Source organism: Natator depressus, chromosome 10, assembly GCF_965152275.1.
Source record: "Natator depressus isolate rNatDep1 chromosome 10, rNatDep2.hap1, whole genome shotgun sequence".
Classification (NCBI taxonomy): domain Eukaryota; kingdom Metazoa; phylum Chordata; order Testudines; family Cheloniidae; genus Natator; species Natator depressus.
The window spans coordinates 29,679,770-29,699,503 of NC_134243.1; the positions used below are offsets into that span (position 1 = coordinate 29,679,770).

Genomic DNA, 19,734 nt, shown 5'->3' on the forward strand with positions numbered 1-19,734 from the left:
AGTGGCCAGCCTGGTTCCATAAGCATGGTTAAGGGGTCCAAACAGTGTGATGAACTGGTTACAGTCCCAGACCTAGACACAGGGTTAGCTCCCAGAGGATTAGCCATGTTTACAGCCAGCCAAACTCGGGTCAAGTTATAGTGCTGGGAGAACCTTGGGGGACCCCGAGAGAGTGAGAGTGCCACACGAGAGAGATCTCTCTCCAATAAAGGAAATTACACTCTAAAAAAATCACAATCCTTCTGAAAAGAGGGGGCATTCCCCTCCCTTACACCACCCAAGCTACTCTGTTCCTATCCCTCACCTTCCAGCCTCCATATCCTCCCCCAAACCCTTTCACAGGATAAAGGTCTAAAAGAGAAGGTGCAGGTGACTCAATACAATTCCCCACATCTGTAGTGACCCTCTCACCTACCCCCTCTCCACAGGATAAGGGAGTAGACGATGCATTCCTGCCCACCCTCTGCCATCCAGTATGCCCAGAGAATGTGAGCACATGCCCAGGGCATCTGATCTTTACACAACTCCTCCTGCTTCTCCTCTGTGGGTTTCCATAACCCGTCAGGCAAGTGACCTAGAAACAGATTACACAACAGATGTGCCTCAGGAGTCCGGACTGGGATATTTCTGCCTGTTACAGCACGGACGGCCAAGCACCAAAGCAGAGCAAGCAATAAAACACCTCACCAGCATAATTCTGCTGTACATGTGCAGACGTTTCAGCCCAGAACCTGCCGAGTCCCGAGTAGTTCCTGCGTGCTCTGGAGAGGCAGCGCTCAGAATTAGGTTATTTAGCCTCATACCAGAATATCCTTGAGGGGAACATTATCCTCTCGGCTCATGAAAGGAAACTGAAGGGGATTATACAGTAAGTCAGCACAGTGTTGCGTAACGATTCCCAGAACAGCTCTGGCTTTCTCCCCATGCCAGTCACTTCTCTAAGGCTAGAGAGAGGCTTCACAAATTCCCCGCTAGTACACATTACCGCTGAAGTGACTGGTTTGGACCTTGCACGTTAGGAGAAAGCTCCTTCAGCAGGCTGGGTAAAACGAGGTGAGGCACCAACCTTCTTGCTTGTTCTCTGCCTGCACTGCCTCCAGCGCCATGCTGAAGGAGTCCCCTGCCTACCCAGGCAGCTATTTGTGAAGGAGAGCTGGCAGTTGGGCTCAGAGGAATCGCGCTTGCCTACATCTGCCAAATGCTGCTCCAGAGTGGTTCTGTGGTCATGTGGCTCCCACAGTGGGGCTGTCTGGAGACAGTGGTGTGAAAGAACAACAGGCCCAAGCGCACAGATCAAGATGGGAGAAAATGGAGGACAAATCACTGCATGCAAAACCCAGTCAGGGGTCTAGCAAGCGCATGAAGGCTCATCCACATTGGAAAAATTACCTCGCATTACAACATAACCTGGAGGGCCCCACTAGCTAACATGATGTGAAGCACTCAGCGTAGACAGAGACCGCTGTGTCATGCGAATGGGCTGTGAACAGTAGGGTTCACCTTAGAGCCAACTGAGACCAGCTGACACCACATCAAAACACAACGTATCCCTTCCTACGCAGAGTCACATTTACCATTGTGCAAATTACCATGACTCCTCAAGGTTGTGTTCTAGCTCAATGCAATCCTCCACTGCAGAGGAACCTGGGGGGGGGGGGGTCGTCTGTGTTGGGGGAGGGAAAGAGGGGAGAGAAGATATGTCGTCAAGTTTGGGGCTGAAAAGCTCCAAAGCAGCATCCCCCCCCCCGCCCCCGCAGAGGAGAGGAGAGGGGTGTTGCATTGCTCTTTAGTAGCCACTTCTAGCTGGTGTGGGGAGGCAGGGTGGGGGAAGACACATTTTGACTGACTCTAGAAAGAGCTGACACCCTCCCTCATGGAACAAACTGCCTAGGGAGGTGGTGGAAGCTCCTTCACCGGAGGTTTTCAAAAGGAGGCTGGACAGCCATCTCTCTTGGATGGTTCAGCCACAACAAATCCTGCATCTTGGCAGGCTGTTAAACAAGATGACCCGTATGGTCCCTTCTAACCCTATGGTTCAGATGTTGTGTCAACCACCATCCAAGGCTCAAAGAGAGAGTGGACTGTAGCCAGCAGTCCTTTCTGTGTCTGGTTAAGCCAGGCCAGCACTTAGGGAGACCCTGTGCGGTGAGACATGGCAGCTCAGGCTCTATGGTTGGTCTCCTAGGCTAACCAAGGGCCATATGTGTGTCCAGCAGATAGAATAAAGAATCTTCATGATATTCATCGTAAGAGAACTCTGTCTCTTATCTACCCAAGGGTAACACAAGAGATAACGTGGGTGGGGTTGGGGGTGGAGGGAAGGTAGAGGAGTCAGGACTCCACCAGGGGAAAAGCCCCTCCAAAAACATGCAAAGCAGTTATGGAGACAGGTGAGAGCCTTCTGCGACTGAGCAAATTACTTCCACTCCAGCCCAGAGACTGCCAGTAAGAGATCCACTGGACTCCAGAGCTATAAACACTGATCTAGTGTTAGTGCCTTCTGGACAGGAGCCAATGATCTGCCTCATTCCTGCAGACTCGGTGAAAGGAACGATTCAGTTAGCTCCAGCTGGTTATTACAATGCATCCACAACTGGGCAACACAGCAGACCTTCCAGGACCATGACATGCACTGTAGCTGGATGCCACTTATCCTGGAAATCACTGACCTGCTCCATCTCCCACCCGACAGAAAACACCATTCCAGTCAGGCTATTCTGCTACAGTATTCGCCTTCGTTTGTTATCTAAATACAAACCTACCGAAGGTCGTCTTGATGCCAACAGGCAGAGGACACAGGGGGTGCAGCACCTAAAGTTGTACAGGGACACCCATGGTCAGATATCTGCATAACAGTTCACCAAAGAGCAGCATGAGAGGTCTCCATTGAGAGCCAGTAGCCCACTGCTCATCATAACCATTGTGAAATATATGTACAGATAATATTGAGGGAGTTTAGAGGAGAAAAATGATGCTCTTAAGGTCTTGGCATTAAGGCAGGACCCCAGCAGGTGACATAGCTTGGAGATGTTCCCTTCAGGCAGGAGGTAGCTGAAACCCATCTCTCCATCTGGCCATTTGTGCATGGTATGTCTATTTGCATACTGAATACAGGTACACAAGGACAGACTGCAAAAATCAACAGGGTAAAAAACCGCAGGGGGTATCCTGTGTATGAATAAAGACAAAGGGCTGGTATATCCTGAAGTGCACAGAGATACACAGAATCCTTCACCAAGGAGGCAAACTGTCAGCGTATAGGGGATGTTTCATAAGAGAAGGGTCACAGTCAGCTGGCTGTAAAGCACTGCAAAGATTCTGGGCGAGCAATACCGGGTTAGATAGGAGAGTATCTTGTTAATTAACTCTAGGCTCTAAAATGCAGGTTATGATTTTATTTTGTATGTAGCCATTTGTTTCCAACACTTCTACTTGCTGCTACTTGTATCTCTGAGCTTTGTTAAACTAATACTGGATTTCACTATAGACAGATGTGAGCTAAGCAGAGCAGTGATCTGAAGTGGACCTGGTAAGCTGGGATGTACTGGTCCTTTGGGAGCAGCAAATCTGTGACTACCACGAGTGCCCAGGGGCTAGACACTCCAGGGAGAAGCTCACAGGGCTTGAATGTGCCCATTACTAACCTAGAGGGGAGTGCGTGTGTTGCACCTGGCTGGTGGAGTGGGGGAAGCTGAATGCCAGGCACAGACAAGGCTTCCTCGCACTAAGGGTGGGCAGTAGTGAGGTGCCTCCCAACCCTGGGTACCCCCAGGAAGCACCACACAGATCCAGACATGATCAACCACCAGGATATGTTGGACTCTGCAAACGACCCTTCAGCAGTGGGGCCAGAAGCCACGCTCCACTCAGGAACGATCGCTAGTTGGACACATTTCCCTTGTCCCACTTTGGGGAAAGTCTGGTACCCTGGAGAAGGAAGGTAGTGAAGCAAAGCATCCAGGGGCAGCAGGGCTCTTGGGGAGAGGAGCAGAGCAGGCCAGATGTATCACTGGACACATACAGACCCGTGAAAAGTTTGATCCAAGTTATGACAAATAAAATGCACAAGGGTGTGATGCACGTGCACTTCCCTGCAAGACAGGACAGTTTCAACCAGTCATTTCCAGAACCTGCAGTGGGAATTCAGGTAGGCAGGACATAACCCAGATTGGAATTTGGCCAGGACACTCTGGTTAACAGACTTACACTCTCTTACCGAAAGTGCTCTGCCCGAAATATGTAACACCCACAAGCGCCCAGGGTCCTCAACTTTACTTTGTCAATTGAGTTCTTCATGGCAGGGACCATCTTCTCTTTATACACAATGTATCTAGTATAGTGGGGCCCAAGCAGGTTTTTAGGCACTACTGGAATACAAATAATAAGGACATCTCCAACAGCACAGTGCCCCCTAACACCATGCCCGGGCATTGATTCAGTACTGATAAAAGTACAAGTCCACTGAAAAACTAACACCCCGCTCTGGTGACCCTTAGAGCTCTCCCATCCAGGTCCTGGCCTACAATGACCCTGCTCAGCTTGAGATCACATCATTACAGTACATGGTGATGTGTCTGCAAGCAAGAAGAGAGAGGATATGACTGAAGGAAGAGTCTAGGGCCTGAAACACACTGTATGGACTCCTTCAGTGAAAGGAAACTTACATGAATTCTAGGGCAGAGCCACCCAAAAGGAATGTAGTTCTGGGGTCAGTCCCTCCCAACTATTCAAGTGAAATAATTCCAAGCCAACAGGGGTCTCAGCCCCAACACTGCCTCAGTACCACATACTGAGCACCAACAACAGAAGGCAGTTAAGGGAAAGAATTTTTTGATGTTCCCAAAAATACACGTATTAAAGTCCAGAGTAAACAAATGCAACCAGCAGCTGTTTCAGAGCCTTGGATGAATCAAATAGCTGCTCCCATTTGCTCTCAGCAGCAAAGAGCATTTATCCAACACTTAATATTCAGTACGTGGGAACCATCCCACACCACCAGCTAGAGAGGAATGCATGAGAGGCGGTCTGCTCAGACTGATGCTGCTCACTCTCCCTCTGTGTAATAATGGAGGGGGTACAGAAACTGGACAAGCGAAGGCAGCTAAGACAGCGTGTCTAACCAGGGCTGACATTTTTGGTATCTGTCCAATGACAGTAACCTGGGCATTAGGATGTCATGCTGTTCATACTGCATCAGCACAACATGGTACTGTGGCCTCAAACCATCAGGTCACACTGAAGCATGTCATAAAACAGCAGGACTTTTGTGGGCTCTGAAAAGTATCTCGAGACCTGTTCACTTCTGCCAGTCACATTAAGGATAATCCAGGAACTAACAGGGCAGGCTGGAAAGTGGAAGAGGAGACATCTTCCTATAAAAATATGTGACATGGACCATTGCTGGACACAGGTATCCAGGTAAAAAGACCATTGGTCTGCACTCAGAAGGCAATTTCTATAGTTTTAATTATTCCATTAAAGTAAGACTTGGTTTCCCATAGTAATATCCATTTCGTAAGTACTGCACTGATCTATACTAGGCAATTTCATGGGCCATGTATGTGTTGCTCAGCTACCGTCAATGTACAGGGACAGTTATTTTGAAACCCTTTTTCCGCCTCTTGCTCATCTCACAGATACTCTGGGCTAGCGTCAGCCAGAAATGCCATGTCAGTCACACTCTGAAAACTGCGTCACTCTCTAGGTCACGGCAGCTCCTAAGGAGCCTCGGAGCAGTGGGCACGCAGTCTGCTCGCTGCCAAGTGCCATTGTGCGTCAGTCGCAAAACATTCAAGGGCAGAGTGGGTAACATGCACCTGCAGGCCAGTGCCTCTCCGGCACTTCTTCAGTTACAGAGACGCTGTACTCAGAGCTCCATCCATTCTCTTCGGCTGCTCTGCAAAGCTCTCTCCCATCTGCTACAGCATTCCAGCTGCTCAGACAGAGATTGCTCTCCTTGCTCAGGGGGAATACTCTCCTGCTAACAGGATCCAAGCGTGAAAATGGAGGCTGCAAAAGCGTGTGTAACATACCTTTTTGTTACAATTCTGATTCTGCCGGTCTGGGATATAATCTAGACTTGCACTTTTAACCAGTTAGGGACTCCTCAACCTTTATACTGGGATGCATCAATATCATAAACTTTATAAAACACTGGACTGCAGTTGACCTAGATACCCTTCCTGTCTGCATGTCTTGTCATATAGACAATATAAGCCATTGTTGTATCCATATGGGGTGGATTGAGGGATCCATGGATCCTATGGATGGATGCACTGAACCTGTCATTCTATTGCAAACAAACCCATTAAACTAACATGACATTTGCTAGTCACCACGCTTGCATGTTATACCCCTTTCTCTCACCCTTTATCTTATCGAGTTAGATTGTAAGCTCTTAAGACTGTCTTACTATGCATCTGTACAGCACCTGGCACAAGACAAATGAGCTGTTGGGTCAGACAGAGGACTGTACATACCTTTCAACAACCGTGGTGGCGATCAGGGAAGGCATAATACAGAAGAGTTTAAAGAAACAGTCAGTCAATCTGTTTACACCCCCAATATGTACCTCCCTTAAATATGACCTGAAGCACATACGAAGCTATTTAAAAATCTACGCTCCACAATAGAATACACGTTGGCACCGAGGAGTTACAAATCAAAGCCAGACACATCCCATTATTATTAATAACTCTGATTGAGTCCTTTAGGCACTGCTGGGATTGGGGCCCTATTGTGCCAAGTGCGGTCCATACACTCCCTACCCCACAACACTCACAGCCTGAATAGACAGGTAGTACTATCATCCCCATTTTACAGATGGGGAACTGAGGCAGAGAGATGTGAAGCCCAAGGTCACATAGGGGATCTGTCATAGAACTAGGAGTTGAACTCAGGTCCCCTGCTTCCAAATCGAATGCCTCAAGCACAAGACCATCCTTCACCCACCATGAAGCACTGTACTGAATCATTGCACTCCACAAAACATGCCCATAGCATTTTGGGGCATCCCAATACCGAAGAGGATGAAAATGCTTGGCTTATGGGGACGCGTAAGTATGAGCATAAGTGATGGCAAAGTCGTTTGCTGAAGAGCGAGCTTGTTTCATTTTACTCCCACTCTCCATGCGTAACTGCCACCCAGTGACAGTTAAGCACTCCGCATCTGTGTGAAATGCTCACTGCCTCCCACGCTAGTGGAACATTCCATTTAAGTCTGTCTAATAAGATAATTGACACTGCACCGTGACTGATCCGCTGTCACTAGATTCAAACATAAGCCTCTCTAGAATCTTTGTGACTTCAGCCTTCACAGTAACAGCACGTTATGCCTGGCGGAGTGAGGACGCTGGGCCTCAGGAGATCTGAGTTGCACTCCTGGCTCTGCCACAGACTCCCTGTGGTAGACAAGGCCACACAGAGTAAGGGCCTCACATGGGCTGTGTGACCTTGGACAAGTAACTTCATCTCTGTGCCTCAAATTTTCCCCATCTGTAAAATGTACCTAATACCTTTACAGAGGTGACACAAGGTTTAGTTAATTAGGCATATAAAGGACTAAATGTCACTTTTCATTCCCAAAGTCTTCAAACCCCAGGGAGCTAGCAATTGTGTCAACTAGAAAGCATCCTGAAACCAGAGCAAACAGACCCATCAAGCAGGGCTTTGGAGCGGAGCCCGGAGCTGGAGAGTGGGGCAGCTCCGGAGCAGTGGAGCTGCAGGTTTTTGCCTGGAGCTGGAGTGCAGCTCCAAAGCCCTGCCATCAAGCCCTAGCCTGCAGGAGTTCTGCTAACAAGCTTACAATGGATTTGTCTAGAGGCAAATGTCCTGTATTAGCAGGCAACCTATTGACTAGCATCTGGCATCAGGGCAATCCTGCTAAGTTAGACTGTGATGGTGCTGAGAAGCAGACGTACATCTGGCATGTTAGTGCTATTTGCACATCTCTTTGTAATGACCATCGCTGTATTGTTTTAACAGGGGCTGCACAGAATCAGCATGGCGGGGAAGATGCTTGCTCTGGTAGGAGCTTTCTGCAACATGCTTTGTTAGCCTGGGATATGTTTTACCAATTTCCCTAGCACACACAGCCCTGGCGTTCGGTTCACAAGTTAGCAAGGACAGAAAGCCAATGAAAAGAATCAGTCCAACATTGAACAAAAGAGGGCCTTATGCTTTGCCTTTCACACTAGACTGGTTGTGAAGGAGCCTCAAGGGGACTGGATTCCTCTCAGTTTAGAAAGCACCACCATAATGGTGCATTCAAAATTTGGGAGCCAATTGCAAGAGCCTGCCAGCCAGTCTTATTCCACCTCTTTTCAAAGCAGTTGAAAGGCTGTTTCGGATAACCAGGTCCCAGACCAGTTATGTAGTAATATACCAGCTGTACATTAGGAAAGGCACCAGGGGCCACTGCTGTCATGCAGTAATCTAGAAGTAGCAATGGGGCCAACAGAATCCAAGGCTGAAAACCATTCTAGGGAATGGTGCATACATCCTCCATCCATGGACACACTCCAAACCATTCATCTAAATGTTTCCCCCTTTACTCACCATCTGTGTCAGCCACTAGGAAAAGCTAGAGTCCTAGTTCAGTAGAAAGGGCTCATGGAACATACTGGGGATGTTCCAACCCAAAAAGGCTCAGTCTCCCCAAGCAGCTACACAGCCACTGAACAAGATGCGACAAAGATGAACTCATATGTGGGCCTCTGGGCTGAATGACCAGCTGCCCAGTGCTTTCCTCTGAAGTCTGCCAGAGCAAAGCACAAGCCCACCCAAGGGCTATTCAGCTCACTCCTTAGAGATCAGTAGCTGAGTCAGAAATATCACATTAGGAGTAGCAGCAAAAACCGCCCAGTTATAGAACCAGAGCCCTTGCCTTTATCCACCACGATGGGGATAGCATCACATAAGGCTGATTGATAAATTTTGTAGTTCAAAAAAGGCCAAAATTTCAATGGAAAAAAGGGGAAGAGATTCCCCTCCCTCTACCCCCTACTTTTTAACCAGCTCTAATCACACTTACCTACATAGTCTCCGTCCCATGCACAGATCTCATGCCAGATTGAGAAGAATCATTGAAACCTATAGAATCACCTCATCGCCACTTTATTAATATTCCCTCACCTTGGGATTTTCTAAGCAAAATGGTATTTTGGGAGGCTGGGAATATCCAAAGATGGTTCCTTAAACCAGGGCCTAACCAAGCGCAGCTGGCTGCTTGCCCTTTCACAGGCATGGATAGCCTTTACCAACAACAGTCCCACTGGCTTTAAGAATCAGCTGTGAAGGATGCAGCTCTATCTTACAGATGGCTGCTCAGGGACCCACGCATCAGTGAAGCAAACAGGGTAAAAAAAAAAAAAAAAAAAAAAAAAAAAAAAAAAAAAAACACTGACCAGCACAGATGGCATGATTTTTCCTGTCCTTCTGACACTGTTCTCATGTCCATGGGCAAGAAATAAACTAATGAACTAATTTTACTAGATTAAAAGAATACTTAGATTGAAGCAGATTTTGATTATTTCTGAAGTGTGGTAGTGAACGCAGCAGATTGAAATGGAAGGAAGAAATCTGTGCCCTGAACTCACCCTAAAGAAAGTTCCTCTAAAAATCGATGGTGCCCAACCTTATTGCACAGGAAGGTGCCATAAACCTAAGCACACCTTTGTGTGGGCCAAACCGATTCTACATATTTTAATAAGACAGAATGTTACCCATATTGATTTATATTTTATGTATTTATATAGAAACAACCTATCTACAGTATTGTCTATTTAGGCACTTGTGTAAGCTAAAATGATGTAAACATTACAAAACGCTAATGAATCGACCATTAGTATATTGTGTTGAAGCAGGCCGCAGGCCTTATGAAACGCTCTGGTGGGCTATGTACGGCCCGTGGACCCTGCTCTAAATAACTCATGATCTCACACCGGAGCCTTAACACCTGACGATGCCAGACGTTGCTGTCGAGAGTTCTGCTGTAGGAGAAGAGGTAGAAGTGCAACATCACTCACCGCCATGACGAGCTCAAAAGGGTATTTGTAGACTCGAACAGGAGACTGGTACTTCTGCACCATTTTTAACTGCACATCTGCAATGGGAAGGGAATAGTGGCTTTTAGATTTTTACCCTGAACACAAAAACTCTAATAAGCATCATCATATATTTTGCACTTTTTATCACTAGACCTTAAAGTGCTGTGCAAAAGGAGGTCAGTATCATTATCCCCATTATACAGATAGGGAAACGGAGGCACAGAGGGGTGAAGTAATTTGCCTAAGGGTCACCCAGCAGGCCAGCAGCACTGTCAGGAATAGCACCCAGGTCTCCCTTGTCCCAGTGTAATGCTGTACCCACTAGGCTACACTGTCTTGCATTAAGCAGTGCACGTTTCTGCGTCCCAACACCATTGCTGTGAATCCCACTTAGAGCTTAAATGCAACTTACAACAGCAATCTGTTTCATGCTCTGAAAATCTAAGTCAAAGAGCTGCTTCACCATACCTGGGAGAGCGAGACCCTTGGGTGGCTCACCAAGCCTGAATTCTAACTTGTGTCTTCTACCCACTGTCTCATATCACCACACAAATCCACAGTGCTGGAACAGTTACACCTGCATCTCCTTGTCTGGCACATGGGATTTAAAACATCTCTTAACCCACCTGTTTAAGAGAGCCAAAGGAGGCAGAGTGCTTACAAAACCTGCCCACCACTTAACCAGGAATTGCACCCCACTGACAAGTGACAACGCCAACTGCTCACAGTGGAATGAAGGAAAACAACTGCCTCGGTTACAAGCAGTACAGACCTCAGCACTTCCTTTATCCAAGCCACCCATCAGAATTCCTCCGCTGCCTCCTTCGCTGGGGTTTTAACCCTCAAACACATGCCAGTAACAAGTATCCTGAGAGAATATATACACCCTTAGAAAAAGCTTGTTACGTGGCTTTCTGCACGTGTCCCATTAATACCAAGTGTCTGAGAATGCTAGGAACACAGAAGACAGGCTCTGGGTCTGAGAATCCACGCGGCTCCTACCCCACTCAAATTCCAGTGCCGAGCAGACACTGAAAGTACTGTCACTCAGCACGGAACTCAACAGCTAGGACACAGAACCAACCCCTGCTTTAAGCTGAGGATTAGAGGTGAAACAGAGCTAAAAAGTTCTAAGCAGCAATACACCCACCAGCTTCAGGAAGATTTCAAACAAGAAAGCCACTTTACCCTCTCACAGGGAAAGGTCTAAGCACCTCAATATTAGGATGGGGGGGGATTTGCAAAGAGAACAGCCTATCACAGTTCAGAAGTTTGGGGATAGCTCGTAGTAGAAGAGTCTCACGTTCAGCCAAAGACACACTTAACTCTTTCGATCCATATGACAGGTTCAGGGCTCAATGGATCTTAGAGAAACAGCATCAGCACTGAAATTGAATAGCGGCAGGCCCAATAGTGTGGAGAGACGCCATCACCAGGGCACCCGACACCAGCAAAAAGCAAACAGGGTGAGAGCAAATAAGCACTCAGAAAGCCAGGCTGGTATCACGTAACAGCTACCTGAGCCAAGAGGAGCACTGGGCACCTTGTGCTGTAAGGCTGTAATTTGATTATGTAGCTGTGGTACCTGGCCTGTGCAGGGACCTTCTGGGTAAGTGCTAACATAGTGGAAGAACCCTAGCAGCCAAAGGTATTTAGCCGTGATCCGGTTAGCACTCGCTGACCTGGCTCCCATATATGAAATCCATGCCCTCTCTCTACAGGGAGGCAACGAGTCCTGCACAGAGAAAGCAGCAACCTAGAAAAGAGCAGTCAGTCTTAATCTGTGTCCACACTAGAGAAATGAGCCACTGCTAACAACCTGCAGAATGGCAGCAGCATAAGGTCCAACAAGGCAGAAGAACAGTCGCCATGCTGGTTTAGGAACAGTTTTGTTTCGCCCGTACTTGCGCTGCACCACACTGTTACAGACTTACTGCCCCGCTGGGTGCCTATTCCACACTTCCCAGCCAAATTCCCTGTAGCAGTGGCTTGAGAAAGAGTTTGAAAGGTCTAGGAGTCAAGGGGGGCTGTGGGAGAAAATATCAAACTCAAAATGCCCCAGAAAATTCACCATCATTCCCAGTGAAAAGGTGCTGGCACAATTTCCATTTTCAGAAAAGCTTTAGGAATTCAGGATAAATGCCCCTCTTTCACAGCCAGAATGGCTTCTGCCGAAGCTTCTAAACAGCACTCATGAGATATCGAAGGTAGCCGTGGAATGTACCTGCTGAGTACCTGAGATAGAGACTAGCAGTTGAGGAATTTCGTGCTACATCATACATACAACTCCCCCCTCTGGGCAGTACTTAGCACTATGTTAACTGGATAAAGTTTAGTTCGTGGCCATGGTCTGCGCCCACTCTCTAATGGGCTAGAGTTGTTCTTCAGACCTGGGACAAGCAGAAATGGCTGCAGAACTTCAGATAGAAGGAGACTTGTCCATCCTTCTGTGGTCAGACAGTACAGACACTGCAGCCCCTTAACTACCCAGATGACAGCACTGCTCCCCATGGAGAACACCATGAGATCCTCCTATAGACACCTGACCTGCCTAGTTACTGGTCAGTTGGACCAGTTTAGGGTTCAGAAATCCATGGTGGCAGATGTCACCATGAAGGTAGGTATGTAGGAACACTACATAAAATGCATTGCAGGGGCATGTTACTGAGACGACCAGTATAGCAGAGATCATTGAGGAATTTTTCAGCAGTGGATTTCCCAAACTGTGCAGGAGCTATTGATGGAACCCATGTGCCCACTCTTGGCCAGTCTCCAGGAATACATTACCCAATGGATACTATTCGGTAGTGGTGCAAGCCTTAAATGGATCACCTGGGCAAGGGCCCAGCTGTGTAGAGAATGGCCCAGTGACATGCCCACGGCCAATTTTTTTTTCCAGAAATTCGAGACTTTGAGGGAAAGGGACTATATTCCCACTGAGGAACGTTAACAAAGCCTCCATCTCTATTGTGATTCTAGGTGAGCCTGTCTACCCACTTTTGCCGTGGCTCATGAAGTTATTCCCAGGTTACACAAACCTTAGATAGTGGTGAATCAGCTACAGATTCTGGGGTGGGGGGGACAACATGGTGGAGGAGTGATGCTGGAGATTTCCTAACCCACAACAGTTTAGTAACTAATATAGCAATAATATCTACCTGCTGCAATTTGAACAAGTAAAAGAAAAAGGGGGTCCTTAATGAGTAGGGAAGTGAGTAAGCAGCAGGGCAAGCAGCAACCTATGCACGGAAAGGCAAGCTATTGCACCTGGGGCTGTTGTTACTGATTAGCCCAGCATGCTGTTCAAATTAGAGGTTTCAGAGTAGCCGCCATGTTAGTCTGTATTTGCAAAAAGAAAAAAGGAGTCAAATTTGTTAGTCTCTAAGGTGCCACAAGTACTCCTTTTCTTTTTGTTCAAATTAGAACTATTCTGTACCCTTTGCTATACAGATGGGAGAACTGGGGAAAGAACATTTTCTTTAGAATCGGACATTCAGGCTAACATCTAGCTTACCATTTTTATTATTCCCATGAGGGCTTTTCCTTTTATCTTTGTACAGGCAAAAAGATTTTATGACATGTAGCCAGATGTATGGAAACAGAGAGTGGGAATTTCACAGAAACCACAACAATGAAAGAGCACAAGTGCAACTAAAAAAATAAATAAATAAAAATCAATGGGACTTGTGCTCCCAAATCACTTACACACTTCACTGCAGCACTTACTTCTAGGTGGGATTTCAAGAGTGCCTTGGGGAGTAGGGGACACTTTGAATGGTTTCCTGCAGTTATTTCTCACTGTTTAGCAGCAATTTGGCTTCGAGTTGGAGGGCCACTGTGGAGGACAAAACTGTTGAGCAATTGATATTAAAAAGAGCCCTACTTGTCTGACTTTTTCCTGGAATCTGCTATATTACACACACAATGACCAGCTGCAGTATCAAACCAGACTAGCATCTACAGTAACTAAAGCGATAGTATTTTACAGAAAGAAGTGCATGTTTGGGGCTCTCATTTTCCTTGCCCCATTCATGTGAAAGTGGGGAATACCTGAGAAACTACAGGAGAGTAGGGGGAAGATCAACAGTAGTTGCTGTCCTGGTTACCACATTTGTATTGGCAGGAGCCAGTTGCTGGATCAACTGTTACGTCATGTTTTCTTGACCTTTTAAGTTCTCTCATTGGAACCATCTGTTCTCATGTCACTCTTTCCTCACCTTCTGGAAATCTCTGGAGATTCTAGAATCTCCTGCCGAAAGCTGTTGTGTCCTCCAGAAGTGAACCTCATCCTCATAACCAAAGCATTTGATCAAAATCCCTTTTCCATCTCTCTTGATGAGAAGCAATAGGACTTTCCAGCTTCTCTTTTTTCCTGGATCCGAGATCCACCAACCATTCCACCACTTTGGATCCTGTCCACCTGCCTCTATGCCTAAGGAGCAATACAGCCATTACAATGAAAAATAAGTGGCAGAGTTATTAACCTAGCAATATCTCATCCATTCATTGGAATACCAAGGGATGCAATAAAATTAGGATACAAAAGTGGAGTGGTGGAAAGGAAGGAGGAATCATGGAGACTCGCAGAACAAGGAGGAGCAAACACTTCCAGCTACCTATGAAGGTTTAACAGTCCTCTTATCAGTAAATGAGTGGTATTGTTAATGACAACCCAGAGAAAAAAAATTTCCATACAGTCTCAAGATAAACCCCTGTTGATACCTAATACAATGCAAAGCTGCATACTTGGCATAGAAGGCTCCCCATTCCCAGGTTTCTCCTCCTGCCAAACTGGCTTGAATGCCATGAGCTGTAGCTCACAAAAGCTTATGCTCAAATAAATTTGTTAGCCTCTAAGGTGCCACAAGTCCTCCTTTTCTTTTTGCCACAGTGTGGCTAGGTCCTGGGATTTCCCACAGAGATCCTAGAAACATGTTGGGAATCTCTCAGTCTGGCATCTCCCATGCCAGCTCCTCATTCCTCTTGGGCACCCGGTTCAAAAGGTGGCATTCACACTACTGCATTGCAAGTAGCCTCCATGCTAGTCAGTAGCACAGGAGGTTTCATGGAAGGTCCAGTGACTCAGTCCAGCTTAGAGAACAGATACATTTTACATGCAGAGCTGGACCTACTTTTGCTGTCCCGGGCTTTATTGGAAGGAACTCTGGTGCCAATATTTAATCTTTTCATAGCACCGCTTGGTGTTCTGATTAAAGCCTAACCCCCAGTTACACAGCACAGTGCTCCTTACAGAGTTCAGCCTCTCCTGGAGCTCATCTCCCCAGATGGCTACCAGCACCTGCACGTCAGCCTCAGCAGGCTTCCAGGAAAAAAAAAAACGCTAGACATGCTAGCAGATGAACCAAGATGAAGTTGATCACTGGCTAAACAGCATACAACTGAGCCCCATGGTGTGTGCGGTGCTATTTGTACAGCTAAGTGGCTTCAAACAAACTTGTCCCTGGTGTAGTGGAGTTCACAGAGCGGAACCGACAGGCTTTCTAGACAGCGACTGATGCACTAAGAACAGAGGTATGCAAACTATGGGCCCGCAGGCTACATCCGGCCCGCAGGACCGTCCTGCCCAGCACCTGAGCTCCTGGCCCAGGAGGCTTGCCCCCGGCCCCTCCCCTGCTGTTCCCCCTCCCCTGCAGGCTCAGCTCACTATGCCGCCGGCGCAATGCTGTGTCCTGGTGCCTGTCCTGGTGCAGCCGCGCCGCCAGCCACCGGTGCTCCAGGCAGTGCGGTAAGGGGGCAGTGAGTGTGTGGAGGGGTGGGGGGGGTTGGATAGAGGGCAGGGGAGTTCGGGGGATGGTCGGGGCCGGGAGTGGTCAGGGGTGTGGATAGGGGTGGGGGCGGTCAGAGGGCAGGGAACAGGAGGGTTGAATGGGAGCAGGGGTCCTGGGTGGGGCAGTCAGGAAGGAGAGGAGGGGTTGGATGAGGTAGCAGGGGGCAGTCAGGGGCAGGGAGTGGCGGAGTGGATAGGGCAGGGGTCTCAGGGTGGGGGCAGTTAGGAAGGAAGGGGGTTGGATGGGGCAGGAAGTCTGGGGGCGGTCAGGGGACAGAGCGGGGGGGGGGGAAATGGATGGGGCAGGGGGTCAGATAGGAGGCAGGGGCCAGGCCATGCCTGGCTGTTTGGGGAGACATAGCCTCCCCTAACCGGCCCTCCATACAATTTCAGAAACCTGATACGGCCCTCAGGCCAAAAAGTTTGCCCACCCCTGACTAAGAAGATCTACCACACTACCGGGACTGTTATGCAGGCATGCCCTGTTCACAAAAGGCACAGCACCGGTGGAGAAGGGACTGAACTGGACCTTTGAGCAAGGCTCACCATTGTATCGTCTTCAAACGGTTTCATGATATATTCAGATGTTCCTATTGCTGCACAAGTCATGGATGCAATGTGTGTCACTAGTGTGCCAAGAAAACCCAAACTACCAGTATGCCGACCCAGAGAACAGCTGGGCCTGCTTTAACCCTGCACTAAAGCCAGTCAAGGTGCACACAGGAGCGGAGCCAAATATATCAGTACTTTTATAGTAACTTGGGGGGGGGCCAGCCTTTGAAGTTAGAAATATTTGGGGCCTCGTTTTCAGCAACCCACAGTTCTCAGTGGCATCAAATGGAGTTATGGACAACCAGCCCTTCTGAAAGTCCTTTGTTTAAAAATATTATTTAGGAGGTCAGTTAGTAAGACCCACACAAAACCAGAGCTTAGCATTCCACATTACATTTAAATGCAAGGCACACTTCTCCAGTATCGCCATCTCTGACCTAAAAAACAGAGTGTCATGTACATAAAAAACAAAACAAAAAAAACCCTAACACCATCAAAGAAACTCATTCAAAGCACACCTCTGAACAAACAATTTGCACCTGGAGAGAGGAGAGAACACACACATGAAAGTCATTTATCATGTTGCTTAATACACTACTGGAAGATTATTACTCTGATATCATGGTGATGAGCACAGAATAAGAACCTATATAGAAAAAAGAGTTTAATGATATCCGTGATGAGGCTGGGGCAGACATGCCAATGTTAGCTCTGTGTTCATTTCAAGCCCAGGCAGAAGGGAAGAAACTTTGAAAGGTTAAGACTGCTAAGGGAAAAAGAGTTGTTTTCAAGCTTTTAAAACAACCAGAAGGCAAGAAGTTAGCTATGGGAACCAGAAACAGAAGACAACAAGAATTTAGTCTGTTTTTTTCCTAAATGAATTTTAGAGTGTAAAGTGATTTACTGCAAGATAAAAGTGTTTTCAGGCTTGTCAGTTATTCATCACCACTCCAACAGCTTTACTCCTCTCTCTGCTCCCCTGAGGCTCTTAACTACGATCTTCTCCAACTTCTCCCGTCAGCAAGACTGATTTTTTTTTCACATCTCCTTCACTCCACCCACTCTTCCCCTCCCTTCCCTGTACTCATCAGCCCACTCTCCTACCCACAGAGGTGGTGCCTGCACCAGGCAACTTTAGAGAAAAAAAAATCCCACCCATGCTAGTGCTTGTTCAGTTGCACCAGCGGAGCCCTAGCACACGCCAGCCTCTGGCGTTCTATCAGAGAGAACCAGATACTCCCGTCCAGCACCACTGACACAGTCTTGCCTTAGGGTTGCCAACTTGCAGCTGATGCAATGGGAATTTTCTTCTAAGCTACTCTAGAGTAGCCTTACTATCACTGTGAAGTCTTGAGCATCTAATGGGCAGAAATCAAATCCCTGGTTGGTTCAAGTGAGGATAGACCATTAACTTCTTCCACATCACACAGCAGTTTGCCCCGAACCATTGTTACAAGTCTGGAGCTACCAAAGGGTGCGGGACACACTGGATCAGCAGGCATCAGCACAGTTCAGGACTTAAGTGCATTGGGAAGGCTTCATGGAGTCCCACATTGGAGCAGTTGAGGAGAAAGGGTGATATAGGTCAGCATTCAGAGACATTAGCGGTGTTATGTGGGAGCCCAAGACAGGATTAATACTGGGGGCTGCAGGTCAGGTTGAAAAGCATCAGCAGAGCTGTGTGAGAGCCCAAGACTGGAGCGGTGGGGCAGGGAGTAAGTTTCCAGACTTTATGGTTGCAAAGAAAAGCTGCTTGATGGGACCCACAGAAGTGCCATCTTCCTGAGGCTGCAGGCTGGTAGCTCCCGTGCCAGAGCTGCTGCTCAGCACCTAACTTTACCTAGCTGGGTAACTGACCTGAAGAGCTCTGTGTAGCTCGGAAGCTTGTCTCTCTCACCAACAGAAGTTGATCCAATAAAAGTTATTACCTCATCCACCTTGTCTCTCCAGTTTTACAGGGGCTGTTTAGAGCCCCGGGGGCAGCAGCGAAATTGTCCAGGGTCAAATCAACTCCCTGCTGCACAAAGCTCAGAGCAGCAAGGAAGGCTGGCACTGGAGTTACACAGAGGAAGAGATTCCCTGCGCCCTGCCCCTCACCCAGGAAGAGGGGGCTGGAGCGGACACGATCCGCACGACGGGGGATGCGGCGAAATGGTTCTTCCCAGCTGGGTGAGGCGGTGAGCAACAGCAAGCAGGGTCTAGGGCCAGCCCCAGTCTGGACCCCAGCACAGCTCCTCGCCCCGGAGCGGGAGCGGGGAGCTGGGTTTCGACCACAGCTGTGGGGCGACTCCCCAGCGTCCACCCCGCTCTCCGGGGCGGGCAGCTCATGGCACCGTCCCCAGGCCCTGCCCGCAGAGCCCCGGGCGCCGTAGCTGACGGCTGGGGTGCGCCACCTGCCAGGAGAACTAGCCCAGTACGGAGGGAACCGGAGCTCCGACCCCCCGGGATGCACCAGAGCCGGGACCTGCCCGGGACGGCAAAGCAGAAAGGGCGGGGACGGAGGCAGGGAGCCGCCCGCAGAAGAAGGGGGAGGGGGGGCCCAGCTCGGAGGAGGCACCTGGCCGGGGGCTGGCAGCACGGAGCTGCGGGGGAGCCGGGCCCAGCCGGGCAGCGACACGGAGCCGGGCCGGGGGCGGGAGCCGGGCCGAGAAGCGGCAGGGAGCTGCGGGGGAGCGGGGCGGGGAGCCGGGGGGAAGACGAGCCAGACAGCGGCAGGGAGCTGCGGGGGAGCCGAGCCGAGGGGGGGCAGGGCAGGGAGCCGGGGGGAAGCCGAGTCAGACAGCGGCAGGGAGCTGCGGGGGAGCCGGCCGGCAGCGGGAGCCGAGCCGGGGGGGAGTCGGGGGCGGGGGGCAGGCAGACAGCGGCAGGGAGCTGGGGATGCTGCCCCGGCTGCGGGGTACCGCAGGGGCTGGGAGCCGGCCCCACTCTCCGGCACTCACCCTCACACCGCGCCGCGGAACAGCCGGACCGGATCCATGGCGGAGGCAGCGGCCCGGCCTCCTGCTGCCGCGGCTGTTCTCCCTGTCACCGGCATACAGCAGCCCTTCAATCGCCGCGCCGCCAGCGCCCCGCCCACTGTGCCGCACAGCCCCGCCCATGCACAACCCTCCCATTTCATAGCCCCGCCCTCTGTGCCGCAATGCCCCGCCCACGACAGAGCCACGCCCACTGCCCCCCCCCCCCCGCTCCGGGCCCGGTTAAGACTGCAGGTTTATTACAGCCCTTTTCACCAAAAGTAAGGCAGAGTGACCCCGAGTGGAGCAGAAATGGGGGTACTACGTGTACCACGACTGCTCCTGCTTTTTTATTAAAAAATGTCCTCCTGCTGGCCCTGCAGAGGGGCACTGC

General features: G+C 49.2%; 1 protein-coding gene across 2 annotated transcripts in view; it reads right to left on the reverse strand.

The window, feature by feature from the left end:
* The window catches only part of SEC14L5 (SEC14 like lipid binding 5), a 60,735-nt gene extending 41,270 nt beyond the window's left edge, over nt 1-19,465 (reverse strand). For both annotated transcript variants that reach the window (XM_074965541.1, XM_074965540.1), the window contains exons 1-2: nt 19,326-19,465; nt 10,026-10,102 (exon numbers count right to left, since the gene is read on the reverse strand). In XM_074965541.1, the coding sequence (XP_074821642.1) occupies nt 10,026-10,088 (63 nt within the window). In that variant the 5' untranslated portion in view covers nt 10,089-10,102; nt 19,326-19,465. The remainder of the gene's footprint in view (nt 1-10,025; nt 10,103-19,325) is intronic.
* Nucleotides 19,466-19,734: the final 269 nt, after the last annotated feature.